At 40.5% G+C, this 18,149-nt stretch overlaps 2 protein-coding genes across 2 annotated transcripts; both read left to right on the forward strand.

Annotated features, from left to right (window-relative positions):
• The first annotated feature begins 242 nt into the window (after positions 1-242).
• LOC120990181 (olfactory receptor 490-like) lies at positions 243-1,855 on the forward strand. The gene is made up of 2 exons (XM_040418801.1): positions 243-1,154; positions 1,676-1,855. The coding sequence occupies exons 1-2, from the start codon at positions 336-338 to the stop codon at positions 1,853-1,855; spliced, it is 999 nt and encodes a 332-aa protein (XP_040274735.1). The 5' UTR covers positions 243-335.
• A 14,601-nt stretch (positions 1,856-16,456) lies between these two features.
• On the forward strand, positions 16,457-17,383 carry LOC120990188 (olfactory receptor 1468-like). The gene has a single exon (XM_040418812.1). It carries the CDS (start codon positions 16,538-16,540, stop codon positions 17,381-17,383), a length of 846 nt encoding a protein of 281 aa, XP_040274746.1. The 5' UTR covers positions 16,457-16,537.
• The last annotated feature ends 766 nt before the right edge of the window (positions 17,384-18,149 follow it).

Here is an 18,149-nt window from a genome sequence, read left to right on the forward strand (position 1 = left end):
GCTAATGGGCACCTTAGAGATAACTGTCTTATGGAGGCTAGCTGGGAGGGGGACACAATGGGCAATAAATATAGATGAGCAAAAAAAAAAAAAATTCTAGATAAAAAAACTATATTGAAAGAAATTATTTTGAGAGCGCATCTAACATCTGTTCTTCATTAGTTAGTTGTATTATTAATTTTTTACTTTATCACAATGCTCTACAAGATGCATCCATATAACAGTTAGAGATGAAGGTTCATGAAATCAACTCCACCACGGTCACTGAGTTTCTTATACTGGGATTCCCGGCTCTGAATGACTACAAGTTTTCTTTCTTCTCCATTATTCTCCTCATGTATTTCATGACTATATGTGAAAACCTCTTGATCATTTTACTGGTGTCCACAAGCCAACGGCTACGTTCTCCGATGTATTTCTTCCTTGGACATTTGGCGCTGTCAGACATCGTCCTTGTAACAAGTATTGTTCCGAAGATGCTGGAAGTTATCATAAGAGGAGGGAGCACAATTCCTTATGTTGGGTGTTTAGCCCAGTTTTACTTATATGGGGGAACGGTCTGTGCAGAGTGTTTTTTGCTCGCAGCCATGTCCTATGACCGGTATTTGGCCATCTGTAGACCACTACATTATATCTCAGTGATGAGTGTCAAGCTTAGATACAGCCTGATCATCTCATCCTGGCTGCTTGGCTTCATGTTAGCGCTAATCTCTTTTTTACTGGTATGTGGCTTACAATTCTGTGGATCAAATGTTATTAACTATTTCTTTTGTGACTATGCCCCTCTTTTAGACCTTTCATGCTCAGATACAACTGTTCTTGACATTGAAATGATTCTCCTTTGTTTTCCAATAATTCTGTCACCATTTTCATTCATTACTGTATCGTATGTTTATATTTTTATTGCCATTTTTAAAATTTCCTCCACCTCAGGCCGTCAAAAAACCTTCTCTACTTGTAGCTCTCACTTGGTGGTTGTTTCTATCTATTATGGTTCTATGTTTGTAATCTATATGGTCCCTTATAGAGGACATTCAATGACTGTTAACAAGTTTATTTCCCTTGTCTACATTGTCCTGACCCCCCTTCTAAACCCTGTTATATACAGTCTAAGGAACAAAGAGATTCAGTCTTCTGTGATTATATATCTGATGGTCTGTCATAAAAAAATACTTTCGTAGTCGAAAGTGTGAAGTTCAAAACACCTTATTGTATGGTATAGCACCCTTCTCTGTCTATTCTACCAATATACTGTATTTATTATAATGTTAACAAAATAAAAAAAACCATTAAAAAAGTAACATGTAGAACCCCAATTCCAAAAAGTTAGGGCACAGTGTAAATGTAAATGCAATCGTTTGCAAATCACACAGATACTAATAAATTGAATAATGGGAAAACCTTAAAACATACTTTTATTAGTCATATTAAAATAATAGGCCCAAAAGTTTATAACAAAGCAAACCTCTTTAGGAGGTAACACTCAACTGCCACCTTGATGTAATCTGGTGAAGAGTTTTAAAGCAGCCAGGAGGTGTGTTCACTGGCTCACTCAGAGGGTGAGTTGGGAATTAAAGGGATACAGTCAAAGAAGGAAACAGATGCTGGGTCTCTTCCCCTAAAGCGTCCCTATATCCTAACTATTGGAAATACACCCTTCTCTGTCTGTCCCTAGGTGTCCCTTAAAGGCTATGCAGTGACTGCCCAGCTTCGTCGGAAACAAAAAGGACCAGTCACACCCTGGGGCAGACAGACAATTACAAAGCAAAGAAATGTCCCTACGCGTTTCACTGGTTGTACGCCAGATCATCAGGGGACCAACAAATACCCGGACTTCAAACAGAACACACAATAAGCGCTTATTCCAGCCTCAGTTGCCGGCATTAGCAAGTAAATAACAATCCTGTAAATGAAGCAGAGTGTACTTAGCTCGCCAAGTATGTTTGTTTCCTGGGTCCGCTCCTCTCCTGCGTGTGGCTGCTTTAAAACTCTCCACCAGATTACATCAAGGTGGCAGTTAAGTGTTACCTCCTAGAGAGGTTTGCTTTGTTATAAACTTTTGGGCCTATTATTTTAATATGACTAATAAAAGTATGTTTTAAGGTTTTCCTATTATTCAATTTATTGCTATCTACAAGTTGGGTGCCATATTTATATATTTTGTGTGACCAGCCAAAACCTTGGTTAAGTTTAGACACAAATCACACAGACCCATATTTTATTCACACAGAGCACAATAGTGTTGAAAATGAGAAAATTTTACAACATTTTAAGAAAATTGGCTCATTTAGAATTTGATGGAAGAACTTGACGCATCTCAAAAAACGTTTGGGGGGTACAATCGCTCCTTGGGGAGAAAGTGACTTAGAGAGATAGAACCCCCTTACCCTGACTTAAGCCTCTCACCCAGTAGTCTCTGCTCTGCACTGATAAGGGGCAATCACCCCAAATCAGCTGCCTGCAGAAGTATTTAATATTCTAGTCATGTCTCAAGGCCAATTTAAAGGGTTGAACATTGACTTAAAGGACAGCTGCCTTACATCTGGTGGCATTAAAGGCAGAGCTTGTTAAGAGATTATTTGAATAACTTTCTTATAAAAAAAAAAAAAGTTTGGACATTACCATGTCTTCCATTGTACAGCATCTTCTATTAGCAACAGTCTGTGAATGTCTGGGAAGGGAGTAGTGCAATCCTGGAGTTTTGGGAGAGAAATGTTGTCCCATTCTTGTTTGATGCAAGATTCTAGTTGCTCAATTGAGTTAAGTGAATAGAAGTAAAATTAATTGACTTTGTCCCGAATTTCAGGAAAAACTTGATTTGTCAGGAATCCAAATTTACTCTTGCTTCGTGGTAACGAATCATTTTTTTTTTCTAAAAAGGCAGCTACATGTGTTACAAAGTGAAAGTGCGAAGCCCAGGAATGTGATATGACCCATAATGCCGTGCAGTCAGCCAATCAGAAGCTAGCCATCCCCTGTAATATCACAGCCCTATAAAAGCCTAATCCTGAAATGTATTTTGCCAATATACTGTAAATTGAGCATATGGAGAGATGGAGCAATCACGAGGTATAGTGTTTTAGCAAGCTTTTAATTGTAGAATATTGGATAGGGACAGTGCAGGGACAGTGTAGGGAGATATTATGGGGAGTTTTTAGACACTGTAGGGAGAGTGTCAGACTCAGCGTCAGGAGGCGGTCTAATATATAGGTGTGTTTATCTAGTTCATCTGCTGCACCATTCTTACTTAATCTGTTTTCCTATTCATAGCCTTATTGTGGGTTAGACTCATTGTCAAGAGGTGGTCTGATATATAGATGCATTTATCTAGTTCACCTGCTACGCCATTCATACTTTATCTGTTCTACAATACATAGACTTACTACAGTAATTTCAGCAAAAAAAATTCCCCTGAAGGTTTCCCTATTTTTTCAATGTGTTAGAAGTATGAAAGGTGTTAAAGTGCTAGAGGTGAGAGTGGTGCTGTATCTGTTAGAAGTTTCAGTGAGGATGGAAGTATAAGAAGTCTAGGGTGACTGGCAATGCTAAAACTCCAGAGCTAATAAAGAACAGAAATTTGTATCAATCCCTTCCTTCACCCTGGCATAATTGTACATTGAAGTGTGGAATTATAGGCACCAGGATCATGTAGGTGGGTGCTACTGTATTTTTCCCTCGACATCCCTCCCTCGATATCCACCTTTAACTTTCCACAAATTTGTTAAAGATTACAGTTTATTACAATTTAAAAACATACATTATCATAGCATACTAATAAAATGCTTGAAAGGCCACAACTCACATCACATGCACATGGTGGTCACACTTACACACATATAGCATACGTCTCCTGACAGAGTAGCTCAAAATGATATTTATTTTTTAAAGCTGGCATCTTGTGAAACATCTTGGAATATATCGACAGAGATAAGGTAAGAAAGGACACATCCTTTTTTAACATTTTTTTTAACGGATCTTCTTCGAGGCTTCAAGGGGTTGTCTCATCATAGACAATGGGGGCATATAGCTGGGACCCGCACCTATATCGAGAACGGAGCTCTACAAGGTGGTGGCTAGAGGACTCCGATCCGGCCACCACCAAGTCGGCTCCCCATAAAAGTGAATGGGAGCGCACCGCGCATGACAGGCCGCCACTCCCATTCACTTGTATGGGCTCGATGGAAATGAATGGAGGGCGGCTGCGCATGCGCAGTGCACCCTCCCTCACTTTCGGGGCTCCGTTATCGATATAGGTGCGGGACCCAGCAGTGATATGCCCACATTATCTATCATAAGACAACCTCTTTAACCTCTTGGGGACACATGACGTACCGGTACATCATGATGCCCTGGTAATTAAGGACACATGACGTACCGCGGCATAGAAGGGGTTTGTGTTTGAGGGAGCCCATCGAGTCCCCGCGCAGCTGTGGCGGGAAATCGATGTCTCAGAAGGCAGCCCGATGCCGTGCAGAGGCTGCCCAATGCCTTGCACGGCATCGGGAACTGCCTTCTACGGAAGCCGAAGAGATCCAGTCTCAGGCTGGGTCTCCTAGGCAACCTGTTTGTGTACTATACACTGTAGTACACGAACAGGCAATGCATTACAATACAGATGTATTGCAGAAGGGATTAGACCCCTAAAAGTGAACATCACATATAAAGTAAAATTAATAAAGTAATAAAATTAATAATAAAAAAATTAAAAAAACGCCCTTTTCCCCTTATTTTATAATAAAAAAACGGAAAAAAACCCACATATATTAGATATCGCCGTGTCCGTAATGACCGGATCTATAAATATATATCACATGATCCACCCTGTCCGATAAATACTTTAAAAAAATAAAAATAAAAACGGTGTAAAAAAAAGCAATTTTTGTCACCTTACATCACAAAAAGTGCAACACCAAATGATCAAAAAGGCGTATGCCCCCCAATATAGTACCAATCTAACCATCACCTCATCTCGCAAAAAATTAGCCCCTACCTAAGCCAATCGCCCAAAAAATAAATAAAAATATGGCTCAGAATATGGAGACACTAAAACATTTTTTTAATTTTTTTAATGCTGGTAATGTGCAAAACTTAAGTAAATAAAAAAAAGTATACATATTAGGTATCGCCATATCCGTAAGAACCTGCTCTATAAAAATATCACATGACTTAACCCATCAGGTGAACACCGTAAAAAAAAATTAAATAAAAACTGTATTAAAAAAGAAATTTTTTGTCACCTTACATCACAAAAAGTGTAATAGCAAGCGATCAAAAAATCATACGCACCCCAAAATAGTGCTAATCAAACCGTCATCTCATCCCGAAAAAATGAGCCCCTGCACAAGACAGTCGCCCAAAAAATAAATAAAACTATGGCTTTCAGAATGTGGAGACACTAAAGAATCATTTTATAAAAATAAAAAAATGCTTGATATATAAAACTGAAACAAATAGCCAAAAAGTCATATTTGGTATTTTCGCGTCCGTGACAACCTGCTCTATAAAAATACCACATGATCTAACCTGTCAGATGAATGTTGTAAATAACAAAAAATTAAAACTGTGTCAAAACAGCTATTTCTTGTTACCTTGCCTCACAAAAAGTGTAATATAGAGCAACCAAAAATCATATGAACCCTAAAATAGTAACAACAAAACTGCCAACCTATCCCATAGTTTCCAAAATGGGGTAACTTTTTAGAGGTGCATCAGGGGGGGCTTCAAATGGGACATGGCAGCTTAAAAATATCCCTGTGAAATCTACTTTCCAAAAAGCCATATGGCGTTCCTTTCCTTCTGCACAATGCCGTGTGCCCGTACAGCAGTTTACGACCACATATGGGGTGTTTCTGTAAACTACAGAATCAGGGCCATAAATATTGAGTTTTGTTTGGCTGTTAACCCTTGCTTTGTAACTGAAAAAAATATATTTAAATGGAAAATCTGCCATAAAAGTGAAATTCTGAAATTTCATTTCTATTTTCCATTAATTCTTGTGGAACACCTAAAGGGTTAACAAAGTTTGTTAAAGCAGTTTTGAATACCTTGAGGGTAGAGTTGAGCAGACACCTGGATGTTCGGGATCGGCAGGTTCGGCCGAACTTGACCCCGAACCCCATTGAAGTCAATGGGGACCCGAACTTTTGGACACTAAAATGGCTCTAAAATAGTCCTGGAAAGGGCTAGAGGGCTGCAAAAGGCATCAAAATATGCTTAAGAGCATGACAACTGTTCTGCAAACAAATATGGATAGGGAAATGACTTAAAATAACATAAAATACAGAAACATTTAAAATAACAATCTGGATCTAGGATTAGGAGGTTGAGGAGGCGGTGGATGGGTGGATGTGGCGGTGTAGGTTGACGTGGCGGTGTAGGTGGAAGTGGCGGTGAAGGAGGAATAGGTAGCCAACATGATTTGTGTTATTTTTTATTTTTAAATTGGGGTATCCCCCAAAATATTGGGACATATAACAAAATAAAACTAAGAATAAGTGCACTTGAGTACAAGAATGGATGGTTGAGGCTGGTATAAATGTCTATTCTGCACAAGGTACGGACAAGTCCTGTGGGATCCATGCCTGGTTCATTTTAATAAACGTAATCTTGTCCACATTGGCTGCGGCCTGTGATAATGCTCTCTGCCGTGCTAAACACACGTTCACACTATACACTGGCTGCAGGGCAGGTCAGCACCTCCAAGGCTGACAAAGCTTTTCCACATTTGGGCCATGCTAACCCTGCCTTCTAAGGTGCTGGCGGTGCCCCAGCTGCGTTGGCGACCTCTTCCTCATCCTCTGCCTTCGCCTTGTGCTTCCACTGTGCCCCCGCTGTCAGGTGGGAATGCCATCAGCAGCGTGCGCATCTTCCGATCAATAACAGATGTTTTCACTTAAATTAGTTCCCTGTCAGCAATGCAGAGAAGGGGTTCATTCATGGCAAAAGGGGGTTCATGTCACCCAGCAATAGAACAGAGGATTTTGAGAGATTTAGGCACATGTCAGCAATGCAGAGAAGGGGTTCATTCACGGCAAAAGGGGGTTCATGTCACCCAGTAATACAACAGAGGATTTTGAGAGATTTAGGCCCCTGTCAGCAATGCAGAGCAGGGGTTCATTCACTGCAAAAGGGCGTTCATGTCACCAAGCAATAGAACAGATGATTGTGAGAGATTTTGGCACATGTCAGCAATGCAGAGCAGGGGTTCATTCACGGCAAAAGGGGGTTCATGTCACCCAGCAATATAACAGAGGATTTTGAGAGATTTAGTTCCCTGTCAGCAATGCAGAGCAGGGGTTCATTCACGGCAAAAGGGGGTTCATGTCACCCAGCAATAGAACAGAGGATATTGAGAGATTTAGGCCCCTGTCACCCAGGCACAGCAGGGGTTCATTCACGGCAAAAAGGGGGTTAATGTCACCCAGCAATAGAACAGAGGATTTTAAGAGATTTAGGCCCCTGTCAGCAATACAGAGCAGGGGTTCATTCACGGCAAAAGGGGGTTCATGTCACCTAGCAATAGAACAGAGGATTTTGAGAGATTTAGGCCCCTGTCACCCAGGCACAGCAGGGGTTTGTATTCGCCAAAAATGGTAAAATGTCACCCGACAATTGAAAATAAGAATTTTTTCAATTTAGGGCACTAAAATTGGCTTTTTTTTATTAAAATGGCTCTAAAATAGTCCTTGAAAAGGCTAGAGGGATGTAAAAGGCAGTAAAATGTGCTTACGAGCATGGCAACTGCTCTGCAAACAAACGTGGATAGGGAAATAAGTTAAAATGAAATAAAATAACTAAAAATTACTAATTATTAACCTGCAACTTAGAGAAGGAGGTGGATATGGAGTCGGAGGTTGAGGAGGCGGTGAATGTGGTGTTGTAGGTGGAGGCAGCAATGGAGGAGGAGGAGGTAGCCAACAATGTTTTTTTTAATATTTTTTTGGGGTAGGTAGCCCCCAAAATATTGAGACAAATAAAAAAAAAGAAAACAAAGAATCATTGCACTTGACTTGAGTACAAGAATGTATGTTTGATGGGGGTATAAATGTCTATTCTGCACAAGGTACAGACAAGTTTTGTGGGATCCAAGCCTGGATCATTTTAATGAACGTGAGCTTGTCCACATTGGCTGTGGACAGGCGGCTGCGTCTGTCTGTAATGACGCCTCCTGCCGTGCTAAATACACGTTCAGAGAGTACACTGGCTGCAGGGCAGGCCAGCACCTCCAAGGCATACAGGGCAAGCTCTGGCCATGTAGACAATATGGAGACCCAGAAGTTGAATGGGGCAGAACCATCAGTCAGTATGTGTAGTCGTGTGCACAGGTACTGTTCCACCATGTTGTTCAAATGCTGCCTCCTGCTAACACGCTCCATATCAGCAGTTGGGGCCGGTTGTTTGCGGCGGGGTGACAAAGCTTTTCCACATGTCGGCCATGCTAACCCTGCCTTCTGAGATGCTAGCGCTGACACAGCTGCATTTGTGACCTTTTCCTCCTCCCCTGCCTTCGCCTTGTGCTTCCACTTGTCCCCCAGCGTCAGTCGGGAATGCTCTCAGGAGCGCGTCTACCAGCGTGCACTTGTAGTCGCGCATCTTCCGATCACGCTCCAGTGAGGGATTTAAGGACGGCACATTGTCTTTGTAACGGGGATCCAGCAGGGTGGCCACCCAGTAGTCAGCACACGTTAAAATGTGGGCAACTCTGCAGTCTTTGCGCAGGCACTGCAGCATGTTGTCGCTCATGTGTGCCAGGCTGCCCAGAGGTAAGGACAAGCTGTCCTCTGTGGGAGGCGTATCGTCTGCGTCTTCCGTATCCCCCCAGCCACACACCAGTGATAGGGCCGAGCTGCGTTGGATACCACCCAGCTGTGAACATGCTTCATCTTCCCATCCTCCTCCTCCTCCTCATCCTCCTCCTCTTCCTCCTCCAGTAGTGGGCCCTGGCTGGCCAAGTTTGTACCTGGCCTCTGCTGTTGCAAAAATCCTCTTTCTGAGCCACTTCTAAAAGACTGGCCTGAAAGTGTTAGAGATGACCCCTCTTCATTCTCCTCCTCCTGGGCCACCTCCTCTTCCATCATCGCTCTTAGTTTTTTCTCAAGGAGACATAGAAGTGGTATTGTAATGCTGATAACGGCGTCATCGCCACTGGCCATGTTGGTGGAGTACTCGAAACAGCGCAACAGGGTACACAGGTCTTGCATGGAGGCCCAGTCATTGGTGGTGAAGTGGTGCTGTTCCGCAGTGCGACTGACCCGTGCGTGCTGCAGCTGAAACTCCACTATGGCCTGCTGCTGCTCGCACAGACTCTCCAGCATGTGCAAGGTGGAGTTCCACCTGGTGGGCACGTTGCATATGAGGCGGTGAGCGGGAAGGCCAAAGTTACTCTGTAGAGCAGACAGCCGAGCGGCAGCAGGATGAGAACGCCGGAAGCGCGCACAGACGGCCCGCACTTTATGCAGCAGCTCAGACATGTCGGGGTAGTTGTGAATGAATTTCTGCACCACCAAATTCAGCACATGCGCCAGGCAAGGGATGTGCGTCAAACCGGCTAGTCCCAGAGCTGCAACGAGATTTCGCCCATTATCGCACACCACCAGGCCGGGCTTGAGGCCCACTGGCAGCAAACACTCGTCGGTCTGTTGTTCTATACCCCGCCACAACTCCTGCGCGGTGTGGGGCCTGTCCCCCAAACACATCAGTTTCAGAATGGCCTGTTGACGTTTACCCCTGGCTGTGCTGAAGTTGGTGGTGAAGGTCTGTCGCTGACCGGATGAGGAGGTGGTAGAAGAGGAGGAGGAAGCCGAGTAAGAAGAGGAGGACACAGGAGGCAAAGAATGATGCCCTGCGATCCTTGGCGGCGGAAGGACGTGAGCCAAACAGCTCTCCGCCTGGGGCCCAGCCGCCACTACATTTACCAAGTGTGCAGTTAGGGAGATATAGCGTCCCTGGCCGTGCTTACTGGTCCACATATCTCGTTCTACACGTGCCTCTGTGAACGAGCCGCGGCATTCTTCCAGCTCATCCGGCTCAGGTAATATACTCCGTTATTGAAGCGCTTCTACAATAGCTATTAGAATACATTTTCGTCATTACATTATGCATTTGTCTGGTAATTGCTACTTTTGGTTTGAGCTGCCAGGACACTAACACCTCCTGTTTGTTGACTAATATAATATATATATAATATATATCTACAGTTTTTGACCCCATCATGTATTCATGCAATAACTACAGCTTATTTGGAGTCTCCGGGACATTAATACCCCCTGTTTGCCAGTGGACACGTCACATTATATCTGCCATAGCTTCTTTCCACATCCCATAGTGTCTTTCTTCAAACGTATGGAAACTATCAGCTTTGCATTTCCCATGCTTTTCTACTATGGATTAAAAGCAACTAGCCCCCCCCCCCCTTTTTATATCATGAGCACTAGGTACACCAAGGGGTTTGTAGTTGATCTTCATGTATACTCATCCGTATTAAAGATCTACATCTGTATATGGTCCTTTTATGGTAGTGGTTTGCATTGGTGTTATTACTATATAACATACAGATCAGTCTCACAGTAGAGATAGTATTAGTATAAAAACTTTTTTTTTTTGTTTTACACACAGGTGTATATTTATTATTTTATCAATGTATGCTTTCGTAAATGTATATATCTGTATTTATATATTTATAATTTTTTATTTTGTTATATATATTTCTACAGAGGAGCACATATTTTGTGTTTTTCCAATACATGTTTCTTTTTTTTTACTACTCTTTATTTTAGATTTGATAAAGGGGACTCTTGGACCCCGAAACGCGTTGTCTCACGAATAAATGGAATACTGCTGAAACCGAAATATTGCCTATGACCGGTTGTTTTGTGCGCCCTCTGTGGTCCATACGCTCTACCTAAGGTCTAGCGTACTTTTCTTCATGCCAATAGTAGGCACGGCTGTGATGGCCTTTTGGGGCAAGTAGTATGACGCTTTCAAAAAGCGCCATAAAAATCGCTCTACTTGAGGGGTGTAGTTTCTAAAATGGGGTCACTTTTTTGGAGTTTCTACTCTAGGGGTACATCAGGGGGGCTTCAAATGGGACATGCGGTCAAAAAAACAGTCCAACAAAATCTGCCTTCCAAAAATGTATGGCATTTCCTCTTTCTGTGCCCTGCCGTGTGCCCGTACAGCAGTTTGCGAGCACATATGGGGTGTTTCTGTAAACTACAGAATCAGGGATATAAATATTAAGTTTTGTTTGGCTGTTACCCCTTGCTTTGTAACTGTAAAAAATTGATTCAAATGGAAAATCTGCCAAAAAAGTGACATTTTGAAATGTTATCTCTATTTTCCATAAATTCTTGTAAAACACCTAAAGGGTTGTAGTTTGTGGTTGTAAAATGCGGTCATTTTTTAGTGGTTTCTGTTATGTAAGCCTCACAAAGTGACTTCAGACCTGAACTGGTCCTGAAAAAGTGGGTTTTAGAAATTTTCTGAACTATTTCAAGATTTGCTTCTAAACTTCTAAGCCTTGTAACGCCCCAAAAAATAAAATGGCATTCCCAAAATGATCCAAACATGAAGTAGACATATGGGGAATGTAAAATAATAACTATTTTTGGAGGTATTACTATCTATTATAAAAGTAGAGAAATTAAAATTTGAAAATTTTAAACTTTTTCCAAATTATTGGTAATTTTTTATTTTTTTTTATAAATAAAAATGTTTTTTTTTTACTCCATTTTACCAGTGTCATGAAGTACAATATGTGCTGAAAAAAACATCTCAGAATGGCCTGGATAAGTAAAAGCGTTTTAAAGTTATTCACACATAAAGTGACACTGGTCAGATTTGCAAAAAATGGCTTGGTCCTTAAGGTGAAATATGGTCGTGTCCTTAAGGGGTTAATGTCCTTATTTCTTAAGTAGGTTCACCCTCCATGATGGGTAGGATATATAAAAAAATTGTTAGGCCTAGTTCACACGAACGTGTGTGTTCCGTAGCCGTATTTCGGGCCGCAATGCACGGCCACAGTTCCGTGTGCATTCCGCATCACGGATGCGGACCTATTCACTTTAATGGGTCCGCAAATCTGGAATTGCGGAACGGCCGCACGGAACAGAGTGCTTCCGTGAGGTTGCGTCCCGTACTTCCGTTCCGCAAAAAGTTAGAACATGTCGTATCTTTTTGCGGAACGGGCGGATTGCGGACCCATTTAAGTGAATGGGTCCGCGATCCGATGCGGCTGACCTACGGCCGGCGACCCACATGTTCGTGTGAACTCGGCCTTACTCAGGAGTGAGGCATTTTGGTTTCATACGTTAGGTACGTTACAACAGAGGGGTTTAAATATTATTTAAAATTTCATAAGATTATGAGATTATGGTTTTTTTTTTATTAAAAATGTTAAAATGTTTCTTAAAGAATTTTTACATTTTGATATCTAACATAGAATGTGAGAAAAAGAGAAAGTTCAGCAGCTCTCACCTGCCTCTCCTTTAGCTGTGAGCACAGATAACCCGAGTCAGGCAACGGGTAATTATATGAAAAAAGGTTGTAGAAATCCAGCTCCACTTTGATAAAGGAAAATAAATGTATTTTGCTTGCGGTAAAATCTCATCCATCAGTTACAAAAATAGCAGTCTTGTCTACGCGTTTCGGGCTACGAAAGACTTTTACTACACTCCATTATTTTTCAGTAACATAATGTTGTGTGCATTTGTATAAATATTATGTGTATCCCCTCATATCTTTTTCTTTGCATAGTAATTTCCTACTATGTATATGTATGGTTCAATGCCTTTTTTGTGTTTTTTCTTTTATTTTTCATGAGAAGAGTTATTTGAAGGTGTGGCACCTTTTCCTGGGGGCAGTTACAGGCCTGTGAAACAATTAGTGAAGACAGGTGCACCCTCCCCTTTAAAAGGTCTCATTTTTAATGTCTTACTGTGTCATGAGGAAGGGCTGAAATTTGTCTTTGGTAGCCAGAAACGCGTAGACAAGACTGCTATTTTTGTAACTGATGGATGAGATTTTACCGCAAGCAAAATAAATTTATTTTCCTTGATCAAAGTGGAGCTGGATTTCTACAACCTTTTTTCATCTAACATGGAATGTGTTCTCTTACAGACTGCAACATTATGCTAATGAATTGAAATATTTTGTTTCTTCATAAAATAAAAATATATGCAAGATAAAATATTTCAGTCATGTGATTTTTTTACATCCTTTCCTGTTTGTATAATTAATTAATGATGTCATAAACATGTGATCTAGTTTGTTACCTATAAAATGTAACCTGATGTTACTTATTATTGGACGGTTAAGAAAAGCTGAATTAGCCAAAAAGAGTTCTGTTATTGGATATATTTTTGGATGAATTAAATAAAGAATATAACGCTAAATCAAGTATGTCTGCTGGGATTATCTAACTGGATCTTGTAGGTACTGTCACTGTCCCAACAAAATTGAAGATGAGACAACGGCTGTTAGACATAGCCAAGCTCCTGTTACAACTGCCATTAATGAGGGGGGGGGGTTACCCTTTTAAAGCTAATTCATGTAGTAGACAGCATTGGGACAGTTATTATTATGAAATCTGAAGGCCTGACAATGGTCAGCCTAGTCAAAGAGATGATTAATGGTGGCACTGGGAGCAGGAACCCAGTCAACCACCTGTCAAATATTGATGAAATATCTTAGGATAGGTCATCAATATTCTACTCCTGGATAACCCCTTTCAGTGATAACTATTGTTACATTTGTATTTAATTTTATCTATAGACATTGAGCGCACCAAGAACACAGAAAATGGTTTGGACGTAGGTTACAAGGTTGCTGGTCCTTGTGTTAGGAGATTCTAAACTTTAAGTGCTCTTCTTCACAAATGAGTAAGGCCGGGTTCACATCACCGTATAGTTTTCCGTTCTTCTGATCTGTCAGAATAACAGGAAAATAAATAAACCAAACAAAAAACAATCCAGTATTTTAACTCCTTCTACCCAAGGCCTGTGTTCACCTTCCTGCCCAGGCCATTTTTTTCAAATCTGATATGTTCACTTTATGTGGTAGTAACTTTGAAAAATAGTCGTATTAAGGGCTAGAGGGTGGCAAAAGGAAGCAAAATGGGGGTAGGAGCAGGATAATTGCCCTGCAAACAAATGTGGATAGGGAAAAGACTTAAAATAACGTAGAATACAAAAAATTATAATCTTGAACTAAGAGGCAGAGTTCAAAGTGGAGTAGGAGATTGAGGAGGTGGTGGACATGGCGGTGTAGGTGGAAGCGGCGATGGAGGTAGCCAACACTGTTTTTGTTGTTTTTTTATTTTTTTAATTATTTTTCCCTTTATTTAATTTTTTTAATAAATTTGGGAAGGCCCCAAAACATTGGGAAATGGAAATGAGAACGCCAAGAGAAAGAGAGAGCGCGCTGAAGTACAATGGCTGGGTGCAGCCAGTATACTTGTCTACTCAGCACAAGGTACGGACAAGTCCTGTGGGATCCATGCCTGGTTCATTTGGCTGTGAACAGGCGGATGCACCTGTCCGTGATCACCCCCCATGCCGTGCTAAACACATGTTCGGTCAATACACTGGCTGCAGGGCAGGCCAGCACTTCCCTGCAGCAACCCAGTGGGCAGTTAGGGAGATATAACATCCCTGTCTGTGATTACTGGTCCATGTATTGCTGGTTATTTTTTATTATTATTATAAGGAACTAGGCGCAGCCTTTACTACCAAGTTATAAGAATCTGAACTGGCATTAACTCACAGAGCCTTTAAATGCAGCTCACATTATAAAGCTGCGGTGAAGACCATGCTGAGATGACATTTTACAACAGTTAGGCTTCACATTATGCATCCCTCAGTATTACCATTGTGCTTGAGGAGCTGTGGACACACAGGTACTTTATTTCATATACTTTGGTCCTGCCCTATTATTCAAAAAGTTTTTTCTATTTGCTGAGGAATGTTACACACTTCCACATTCTTAAACTTCCCCGATTGATTACTGTTTATTGGTAGGGATGAGCGAATCGACTTCGGATGATACATCTGAAGTTGATTCGCATAAAACCTTGTTAGAATACTGTACGGTACATTGGAACCAAACCCTAGTTCGGTAAAAGGTTTTCTACAGTATAAATTAATTTCAGAAGTAATTACCCAAAGTCTCGTGAGAATTTGCAAAATAATAACTTCAGCTCATCGGAGCCAACACATTCTAATACTGTATGGAGCGCTCGCTCCGTACAGAATTCTAACAAAGTTTTATGTGAATCGACTTTGGATGTTTCATCCGAAGTCGATTCGCTCATCCCTATATATTGGTTTCAAAGAGGTCCCTCCTCCCAATCATCTACTGATTTGTAGGATCCTTCTCATAGCCAAGCTTATTTTGACAAGACACTGGAAATCCCTACAGTCACCAGAAACTTTGAAGGTAGTCAAGGCAGTGGACACGACTCTCGCTTATGAAAGCTACTGCAGTTATAGACACATGGTCAACTTGGATGGGGAGAGAGGTGGTCGCACGCTCTTGACTTATGAAGAGTAGTTTAATTTTGCTTTTTGATATTTGTGACAGCCCATCCGCTAACAAGGGATTAGAAAATTGTGGAAGATTTCACTTGGTAGCCCGTTTTTCTAGTGCCACAGCTTGGGGAGGTGAAAAAAATCTCAATGAAAAGAGAAATCAAGTTTTTCAAAAAAAATTGTGTTCTAAGAGGCTAGAGGGGGTTGTACACCAACTTTCATAGAAATTGGAGCAGCTTTGGTTTGGCCCAAACTAATTTGGTCCAAACGAATCTTGACTGGTTTGCTCATCTCTACCATTAATCCATTAGTCTGTATTGTGTTTCACACATCAGTTTTTCAGATATACTGTAAATGAAAATACAAAATGAAAATTAACAATTTTATTCAAAATTAAATTATGCCACATTAGTTATCCAGTTAAGACGAAGGCATTAATAAGTTAAGAAATTAATGTTTAGATTTATAAATCATTATAATTAGCCTTGGTTTATTTCCACCTCAATTTCAAATACCTTGAGAGTTTATGTGAGAAGAACGCTAATTGGTCTCTTTCTTAGGGACTAAATATTTCTATATATATATATATTCGATATCCTAAATCATGTATCTGCAATAATCAGTGCACCGTGACATTTTTCCAAGCTACATAAAATTCATAGGGTTTTTGTCTTAGGATGCTAATGGGCACCTTAGAGATAAGTGTGTTATGGAGGCTAGCTGGGAGGGGGACACAATGTGCAATAAATATAGATGAGCAAGAAAAAGAAATTCTAGATAAAAAAACTATAATTGAACGAAATTATTTTGAGAGCGCATCTAACATCTGTTCTTCATCAGTTAATTGTATTAATTATTTTTCACTTTACCACAATGCTCTAATAGATGCATCCATATAACAGTTAGAGATGAAGGTTCATGAAGTCAACTCCACCACGGTCACTGAGTTTCTTATACTGGGATTCCCAGGTCTGAATGACTACAAGTTTTCTATCTTCTCTATTATTCTGCTCATGTATTCCTTGACTATATGTGAAAACCTCTTGATAATTTTACTGGTGTCCACAAGCCAACGCCTACGTTCTCCGATGTATTTCTTCCTTGGACATTTGGCGCTGTCAGACATCGTCTTTGTAACAAGTATTGTTCCGAAGATGCTGGAAGTTATCATAAGAGGAGGGAGCACAATTCCTTATGTTGGGTGTTTAGCCCAGTTTTACTTATATGCGGGAACAGTGAGTGCAGAGTGTTTTTTGCTCACAGCCATGTCCTATGACCGGTATTTGGCCATCTGTAGACCACTACATTATATCTCAGTGATGAGTGTCAAGCTTAGATACAGCCTGATCATCTCATCCTGGCTGCTTGGCTTCATGTTAGCGCTAATCTCATTTTTACTAGTATGTGGCTTACAATTCTGTGGATCAAATGTTATTAACTATTTCTTTTGTGACTATGCCCCTCTTTTAGACCTTTCATGCTCAGATACAACTGTTCTTGACATTGAAATGATTCTCCTTTGTTTTCCAATAATTCTGTTACCATTTTTATTCATTACTGTATCGTATGTTTATATTTTTATTGCCATTTTTGAAATTTCCTCCACCTCAGGCCGTCAAAAAACTTTCTCCACTTGTAGCTCTCACTTGGTGGTTGTTTCTATCTATTATGGTTGTATGCTTGTAATCTATATGGTCCCTTATAGAGGACATTCAATGACTGTTAACAAGTTTATTTCCCTTGTCTACATTGTTCTGACCCCCCTTCTAAACCCTGTTATATACAGTCTAAGAAACAAAGAGATTCAGTCTTCTGTGGTTATATATCTGATGGTCTGTCATAAAAAAATACTTTCGTAGTCGAAAGTGTGAAGTTCAAAACACCTTATTGTATGGTATAGCACCCTTCTCTGTCTATTCTACCAATATACTGTATTTATTATAATGTTAACAAAATAAAAAAAAAACATTAAAAAAGTAACATGTAGAACCCCAATTCCAAAAAGTTAGGGCACAGTGTAAATGTAAATGCAATCGTTTGCAAATCACACAGATACTAATAAATTGAATAATGGGAAAACCTTAAAACATACTTTTAGTCATATTAAAATAATCCTGAAATGTATTTTGGCAATATACTGTAAATTGAGCATATGGAGAGATGTAGCAATCGCGAGGTATAGTGTTTTAGCAAGCTTTTAATTGTAGAATATTGGATAGGGACAGTGCAGGGACAGTGTAAGGAGATATTATGGAGAGTTTTTAGACCCTGTAGGGAGAGTGTCAGACTCAGCGTCAGGAGGCTGTCTAATATATAGGTGTGTTTATCTAGTTCATCTGCTGCACCATTCTTACTTAATCTGTTTTGCTATTCATAGCCTTATTGTGGGTTAGACTCATTGTCAAGAGGTGGTCTGATATATAGATGCATTTATCTAGTTCACCTGCTACGCCATTCATACTTTATCTGTTCTACAATACATAGACTTACTACAGTAATTTCAGCAAAAAAAATTCCCCTGAAGGTTTCCCTATTTTTTCAATGTGTTAGAAGTATGAATGGTGTTAAAGTGCTAAAGGTGAGAGTGGTGCTGTATCTGTTAGAAGTTTCAGTGAGGATGGAAGT

The sequence above is a fragment of the Bufo bufo genome, chromosome 1 (assembly GCF_905171765.1).
Source record: "Bufo bufo chromosome 1, aBufBuf1.1, whole genome shotgun sequence".
Lineage (NCBI taxonomy): Eukaryota > Metazoa > Chordata > Amphibia > Anura > Bufonidae > Bufo > Bufo bufo.

Excerpts from the sequence above, each read along its gene's own strand:
- LOC120990181 (XM_040418801.1), top strand. The coding sequence starts at position 336 with ATGTATTTCATGACTATATGTGAAAACCTCTTGATCATTTTACTGGTG. Across the intron at positions 1,155-1,675 it reads CTGTGATTATATATCTGATG|GTGTCCCTTAAAGGCTATGC; the intron begins GTCTGTCATAAA and ends GTCTGTCCCTAG.
- LOC120990188 (XM_040418812.1), top strand. The coding sequence starts at position 16,538 with ATGTATTCCTTGACTATATGTGAAAACCTCTTGATAATTTTACTGGTG.